Source organism: Falco cherrug, chromosome Z (assembly GCF_023634085.1).
Source record: "Falco cherrug isolate bFalChe1 chromosome Z, bFalChe1.pri, whole genome shotgun sequence".
Classification (NCBI taxonomy): domain Eukaryota; kingdom Metazoa; phylum Chordata; class Aves; order Falconiformes; family Falconidae; genus Falco; species Falco cherrug.
Genome location: NC_073720.1, coordinates 20,948,488 through 20,956,454, shown reverse-complemented (window position 1 = coordinate 20,956,454; position 7,967 = coordinate 20,948,488). Strand labels below are relative to the sequence as shown.

Genomic DNA, 7,967 nt, shown 5'->3' with positions numbered 1-7,967 from the left:
CTGCTCCCGCCCCGCCGCTCCCGCACGGCCGCGCAGGGCAGGACGCGACGGCCTGCACCGGCCCAGCTCCCCTCGGCCGGCCGGCGGGGCGGGGCGGGGCGGGGCCGGGCGGGGCGGGGCGGGGCCGGGCCGTCCCTCAGCGCCGGGGCGGAGCCTGCGCCCTTATATAAGGGGCGGGCCGGGGCGCCGCCGTCGGCAACGGGCGGTTAGGGGTGGCGGAGGTGGGCGAGTGCAGCCGGCGGGGCGCGGGGATGGAGCTACTGCGGACGATCGCCTCCCCGCCGGGCGGCGGCGGCGCCAAGTGCTGCGAGGCGGCGCTGGGCAGAGGGGCCGGCGGCGAGTCGCGGAGGAAGAAGGCGGAGGAGCCCTCGCCGCACCAGCACGCCCACCCCGCCGCCGAGGTCTCCCGGATTATAACCGACCCCACGACGGGGAAGCGCTACTGCCGCGGCAAGGTGCTCGGAAAGGTAACGACTGCGGATGGCCCCGTGCCCCCCCGGGCGGCGGCCGGGCCGGCCTCTCTCCTCGGTGGAGCGCGGTGCGGAGCGGCCGCTGTGCTCGGCGGGACGCTGGAGCGCCCCGCGCTGCCGGCCGGGGGCTGCCCCGCTGCCGGCGCGGTGGGTCCGGGCACCGCTCCTGTCCCCGATTCGTCTCCGCCGCGGAACGCGAGCGGGGCCGTGCCATCGGCTCGGGCCAGCCTGCAGAAATGGCTTCGGTGTTGCATGCGGGGCGGGGGGCAGCCGTAGCGCGACCCCTCAGAGAGGCGACGAGCCGCAGAGCTGTCCCCGCATTGTCTTGTGCGAAGGAAGTCGCGCTCCTTGACTAATGCCTGAGCTGGTGAATGACTAAGTGTGGGACTTCTTTCATACCTGCTATAATTGCTTTTTTCTCGTGTGTCTCTCTAGGGTGGATTCGCCAAGTGTTATGAGATGACAGATTTGACAACAAATAAAGTTTATGCTGCGAAAATCATTCCTCACAGCAGAGTAGCGAAACCTCATCAAAGGGAAAAGGTGTGTGTCGGTGAATGACTCTATTTTTCTCTCGTCAAACTCTCTTTGTGTGCTGGATTGCCTGGCCCTTTGCCTGAAATGGTTCTGATAGAGCTGCCTTCTTAACCATGTGGACGCAAGGCTAATAATGCTTCCCCCTCCCCCCACTTGTCTCTTCAGATTGATAAAGAGATTGAGCTGCACAGAATGCTTAATCATAGACACGTTGTGCAGTTTTACCACTACTTTGAAGACAGAGAGAATATTTATATTCTTCTGGAGTACTGCAGTAGAAGGGTGAGCATCAGCTGGGAGAAATCCAGTATTTACTTACCTGGAATCTGCACCTAATTTAAATGTGTGATGTGTAAAAGGTATTTTTTGTGGCCTCTTTAGTTGTTGTTTCTCCATACATTTATTTACTTGTGCTTAAGGTGAATCTTGTGTGAATAATCAGTAACATTTTTCTGCCTTTGTTTTTCCTCTGCAGTCAATGGCTCACATCTTAAAAGCAAGGAAGGTATTGACAGAACCAGAAGTACGATACTACCTCAGGCAAATTGTGTCAGGGCTAAAGTATCTTCATGAACAGGAAATCTTGCACCGGGATCTTAAACTAGGTAAGTTCTGCACCTCACCAATTTCAAAACACTCTTCCAGCCCTGTCACCATTGTACCACTTTCCGTTTGTATGGTGATAGCTTAACAAAATTAGCTCAGCCTGACTTACTTTTCAGTGGAAACTTGGGAGTGCTTAAGGGATGACATTAAGCATTCCTACTTTAAAAAAAAAAAATCTTGGCTAGCTTCTGGCTTTGAACAAAGTATGACTCAGCACCTGTGGCAAATGCGTTCCAACCTTGCAAGAAAAGGACTAACTAGAATTTCTCTGTCTGCTAGGTAACTTCTTCATTAATGAGAACATGGAACTAAAACTGGGTGACTTTGGCTTGGCAGCTAGGCTGGAACCCCTGGAGCACAGGAGGAGGTAGGAGCATCAAGAAATGTAAAGTCTGGTAGTAAATGAAATCAAATTCATCTAGAAATGAGAAATCCTGTTCCACAGAAAAAGCTAATTGCTTCTAGGATCAAGCTTTCCCCTTCTAGAAAATGGGCTGCTGAGCTTTGACTTATTTAAATGCTCAGAGAAAAGCCAGAGGCATTTGACTGACTACTAGCACAGATACAAGTCTGCTATTCCTGTATCATGAAGACACCATGAAACACATCTACTATTAACATTCATCCAGCTCCTCTTTAGGAGTCTTAAGTTCTTGTCCAAACTTGAGAAGAAAACCTGCGCTATGAAAAATAGTTTCTCTGCTCTTTCTATCTAAAATACTGACAGGCTCTGTGGCCTCTTTGATTTGCAGAACAATATGTGGCACACCAAATTACCTCTCTCCAGAAGTCCTCAACAAACAAGGACATGGCTGTGAATCTGACATCTGGGCCTTAGGCTGTGTAATGTAAGTACTTCACTGCCTTTGAAATGAAATATTTCTGTCACTGGCTTAAGCTTTTAAGAGTTCAAAGGGGATGCAGTACTACATCAGTTTGGAGCCTTTTATACATGTGTAGCCCAAGTGCAGAAACTCACCTTTTTGTTGGGAGACAAACAATGCCTTTTCAATAGCTGTAGACAAGCATTGTGGGTGTGTGTAAAAAAAAAAAAAAAAAAAAAAAACCAAACAACAAAAAAAACCCAAAACAAAACCAACCCAAAACCCAACAAACCCCCCCGCACACACCCCCAAAACAAAAAACAAACTGAAAAACAACACCCCCACCCCACCTCCTCCCCCTGCCCCAAACCAACCAACAAAAAAAAAAACCAAACCAAAAAACCAATTCTTTTCCTTTGCCTTTTAAACAGGTATACAATGCTATTGGGAAGACCCCCGTTTGAGACCACAAATCTTAAAGAAACATACAGATGTATAAGGGAGGCAAGATACAGCCTGCCTTCATCTCTCTTGGCACCTGCGAAACACTTAATAGCTAGCATGTTGTCAAAAAATCCTGAAGATCGGCCCAGTTTAGATGAAATAATTCAACACGAATTTTTCTTACAGGTTTGTACTGTTTTCTGGCTGAAAAAAATATTCCCCCTAAAAATGCACTCTGGTCTAAAAATTTTTTGTATCGCACTTCCACAGGGCTTTACACCTGATAGGCTGTCTGCTAGCTGTTGTCACACTGTTCCTGATTTCCATTTATCAAGTCCTGCTAAAAACTTCTTCAAAAAAGCCGCTGCTGCTCTCTTTGGTGGTAAAAAGGATAAAGCCAGATACTTTGACACACACAGTAAGTGGATTTGTAGCTACACTTGAAACTTATCTCCATGCCATCACTGTCATGCTAGTAATATATAACTGTGAGATAGCAATCGAGTACTTGTAGTTATGTCTCGGAGCTTCCCTGCGTTAGTTTTGACCTCTCTATCAGTAACTATAGACAGTAGCCTACAACCTACACCAACTTACGTAAGTGCGTGCTTCTTATGGCATACTAACAATCTATACTGGCCATCTGTTGTTCTGTAATGTCTATTAAAATTTAGTCTCTTCATGATCTGTGTATAATGGCACTGCTGTTCTGGGAGACTGGCAGGTTCAGAAGGAACTACTGGAGGGAGACAGTGCACATTCTGTAGCCAGCTGCTTAGGCTTTCTGTAATGGAACAGCACTTTCATATGCAACTAAGTATTTTTTCCTGTATTACAGACAGATTAGCTAAAGAAGATGAAGAAATCTACAAGCTCCGGCATGATTTGAAGAAGACATCAATAACCCAGCAGCCCCACAAACACAGAACAGAAGAGGTAAATGCAAGTGCAGTTCAATTCAAATACAATAACAGTTGGGTGGAGTAGCTGTAATTAAATTATATTTGACTTGGATATCAGAGCTGGGGCTGTACACAGCATAATCAAGCTTAAATGATTCGCAGAGTTGCTTTAAGAGGGCTTAACCAAGCTTCACCAAGGTATAGTAGCCTTTGTAGGGAGACTATCAATTTTGGCTTTTGAGTGTAATTATAGTATCTGCCTAGACTCCATTGTCATCTGTGTGGTAACTTGTCTGCCAGGTGCTCTTTCCCAATATTCCAAATACAGGCCTTCAGTTTGTGATTAACTAGGACTTCTTAAAGAATAAATTGCTGAGATCTCATTCCTACCATTTGGTGTTTAGAGCTGCACACAGCTGTTCTAGGGCAGGAGAACACAGAACTGATTAGTAGTGTGTAAGATGCAAATTGGAGATCTAAAGAATGGAAAGACCTGGCTTGCTTCTTTAAGCTTAGTCTAACAGCAACTCTTTATACTTGCTGGAAACACTAATACCGGTTTCCCTAGAATTTATCATTTGAGAAACAGGAGAGCCATGCAAAACCTGTATATAGGCCTTGGCTTGTGTTATGTTTGATGTTTACATGTCTGGCATCTCTTCCAGGAGATTCAGCCTCTTATCACAACTGTAGTGAAGCCTGGAGTGTTGCCAGAAACTAGGCAGATTGGAGACTCTATTCGGATGATAGTCAGAGGAACTTTGGGAAGCTGCAGCAGTAGCAGTGAATGTAAGTGCAGCAAAATGTAATCTCTAATTCTAAATCCCACCTTTACTTTCTTCATGTCTCTCTCGGGCTTAAAAACTTGAAACAAACAGCTGCTTTCCCTCCCACCCCCTATTTTTGATGCTCTAAATTTTACAGCCAATACTTTGGAAGAATTAAAACTGGAAAGCCATAAAGGCTAAACTTGTTAAAATTACAGTCTAGATAACTGAAAAGTTTAGAATGAAGGCTGGTTCTCTGTGCACTTCTGTCAGTCTGATAATCCTTCTCTTTAAGGCCTGGAAGACAGTACCATGGGAAGTGTTGCTGATACAGTTGCAAGGGTGTTGAGACGATGTCTGGAGAACATGCCAGAAGCAGACAGCATTCCCAAAGAACAGCTGACAGCATCCTTCCAGTGGGTTACAAAATGGGTGGACTACTCTAACAAGTATGGCTTCGGCTACCAGCTGTCAGATCACACAGTTGGTGTCCTTTTCAACAATGGGGCACATATGAGTCTTCTGCCAGACAAAAAGTAAGTACAATTACAAAACCAACAACTCACTAAGGTGGTTTACACATGAAATGCTTTTTTTCACCTCTAATCTCCTTACTTTCTTTCTCCTTTTACAGGACAGTTCACTACTATGCTGAGCTAGGGCAGTGCTCTGTCTTCACAGCCACAGAGGCTCCTCAACAATTCATTAGCCAAGTAACTGTACTGAAGTATTTCTCTCATTACATGGAAGAGAACCTCATGGATGTAAGTTCAGCATATTCTGGGCCTTGAGCTGTAAAAATACACTAAATGTGAACTGAGTGTTTAGCATAATGTCTGCTCCCTTTTTCAGGGAGGAGACTTGCCCAGCCTAACAGATGTACGCAGGCCCAGGCTTTACCTCTTACAATGGCTTAAATCCGATAAAGCATTAATGATGCTCTTCAATGATGGCACGTTTCAAGTAAGTTTGGTAGCATCCCTGGAGAAAACGTTTCTGAAATACTTTATTGCAAGAAACCTAGATAAATGCCAGAAATGTTAGAGGAGAAAGTATACAAGCAGGAACTTGCTTCTCTTTTACAGGTGAACTTCTATCATGATCACACAAAAATCATCATTTGCAATCAGAGTGAGGAGTATCTTCTTACCTACATCAATGAAGAGAGGATATCCACAACGTTTCATCTGACAACTCTTCTGGTTTCTGGATGCTCACTGGAACTAAAACACAGAATAGAATATGCTCTGAACATGCTGCTGCAGCGATGTAACTGAAGGGACTGACTGTTAAACCAAACAGACCCTCTTGTTCACTGTGAAATCTACAGTGGAGATGGTGGAGCATATGGTGATGATGGATGTGTTGTGGTACGAAAACTTGACTGTCCTAGTGTGCTGGGCACACATCTATTAGAAGCCTAAACCTACTGTTGGACTAAAAGAGTTTTACAAGGGGATATTTGGACCATAGCTTTCCTTGCTTCGTGTTTGTGTGTTAAAGATATTTCTGACTTGAACTCTGAGCAGAGTATGACTGCTTCCTCTGTAAGAAAGCATTTCTGATGGAGTTAAGCTGTGAATACACATCTGGAAAGGGAGGGAAGGGAGAGCTCCGTTGTTGTGGAATAGCTGTAATAAGCGGCTTCTGGCTGCTTAACTGTGAACTATGGCCATACTTTTTCTGTTATTTTTAAAAACTACCCACACTTGGGGCTGGCAAAGTGCATTCCTTGTTAATAATTTTTTTATTTATTACAGCCTAAAGTGAAGTATTTATTACCAACATTTTTTTTGGACCTTGGCATTTAAAATATCAATCTGTTGGCAATAAAGGGAATGGAAATCTGAAGCATCGTTCTCTACTCTTTTTACAGTACAACTTGACATGCTTTGCATTACCAAAAATCTTGCCAGGTCTACTTTCCTTACACTGTTTTTGAGAAATCTGCTACAGGTCAGGATATAAATTACAGGCTTTAACACTGAACAATTTCTTGGTGTCTATGCTCACTTGTAGTCACAAGCATCAATAAGGGGCTGCTAGTGATAGCAGCAACCCTGAAGCAACTGCTGATGGAGCTTGCAGAGCAATAATGTAGGCCTTGACAGCTGGCTATTGTCCTAGAGGCTAAAAACAGAAGTATGGATCTTTTCAAGATGCTACATCCCAGAATTGATACTGATCTTTTACACTGACTGAAAGGAACTTCTTACATCTGGATGGTATTTGCTGGACAGTAGCTATGATAACAAGCTGTATAAGCTTCCTCCTTTTACTTGTGGAAGCCTGGCTCTTACTCACCAAGGGACTGAAGTGTCCTAACACCTCAATGCTGGAATGAATTGTCCGTATCTGTCACTGCCCCCCCCCCCCCCCCCCCCGTTGTGCTTTGTGTGTGACTTTCTACCCTTGGTTAAATGGTAACCTCAGTAACATCAAAATGGTGAGAAGATTAAAGGCTGACTTAGTATCCTAACTTTGGGTTTATTCTACCAAGTTGATAACATTGGACAAGCACAAGTACTTAAGACCAATTACCTTTTGTGGTATGCCGTAAGTTCTCTGTAAAACAGGTCAAACAGATGAGAACAGCATAGGGGTGGCCTGCTATTCAGTGAAATCCCACTGCTAGTGAGTGTACACTTATTAAAACTGGAGGTAATGACATTTGTCAGTTAAACTATGCAAATAGATGGGATTATTGAGGGCTCATGGCTCAGTGCAGAGGGGCAATGTCTGCTTGTGGACTGGGCTTATTTATCTCTAGGTGTTGCATAGCACCTGGACCTATATAAACACATAGCAGTCTTCAAGCAACCATTCTGATGCAGCAGCAAGCAGTAGTTCAATTGCTTATTTGGAGTAATCTTCAGATTATTCTTGGATTAATCTTCAGATATAATTCAGATAAACAGACCTCAATTGCCATCACAGTTTCAATCAAAGCAGCTGAATGCAAGGAATAGGCAGTCAATTAATAAAATGCAGACTAAACAAAGTACAGATGTGAACCCAAAACAGTGAGCAGAGGAGGTATCACTGGCTTGCTTCATCTTGCAGTGTGTATAAATGTGATTGTTTTCCTTGTATTGAATACCATGCATTAGGTAATATTTATTTACTTCTCAAGTCTAGACAGAAAGACCTAATTGAGTTCTTCACATGGATTCATTAATGTAATTAGGCAGTTCAGTGAAGTATGTACTTGCTATAGTGAGCAGAATTCAGCTTCCCAGCTGTCAACTTTCTTCAGGGGATAATAATTGATTTTATTATTGGGAGGCCATGACTGACCTAACTGCTGAACATACACGTTCACTGTTGAGCCCTTTTCTCTTACAAAGTAAAATCTTATGTTTTGTTAATGACACCATAAACATACAGTTTTATGACAACATAAGCATACATTTTGTG

At 44.3% G+C, this 7,967-nt stretch overlaps 1 protein-coding gene across 1 annotated transcript; it reads left to right on the top strand.

Annotated features, from left to right (window-relative positions):
- Positions 1 to 200: 200 nt before the first annotated feature.
- PLK2 (polo like kinase 2) lies at positions 201 to 6,401 on the top strand. The gene is made up of 14 exons (XM_055699481.1): positions 201 to 467; positions 906 to 1,013; positions 1,173 to 1,289; positions 1,483 to 1,612; positions 1,893 to 1,980; positions 2,366 to 2,461; positions 2,869 to 3,067; positions 3,152 to 3,299; positions 3,720 to 3,817; positions 4,449 to 4,572; positions 4,846 to 5,086; positions 5,185 to 5,314; positions 5,403 to 5,513; positions 5,636 to 6,401. The coding sequence occupies exons 1-14, from the start codon at positions 252 to 254 to the stop codon at positions 5,825 to 5,827; spliced, it is 1,998 nt and encodes a 665-aa protein (XP_055555456.1). The 5' UTR covers positions 201 to 251; the 3' UTR covers positions 5,828 to 6,401.
- Positions 6,402 to 7,967: the final 1,566 nt, after the last annotated feature.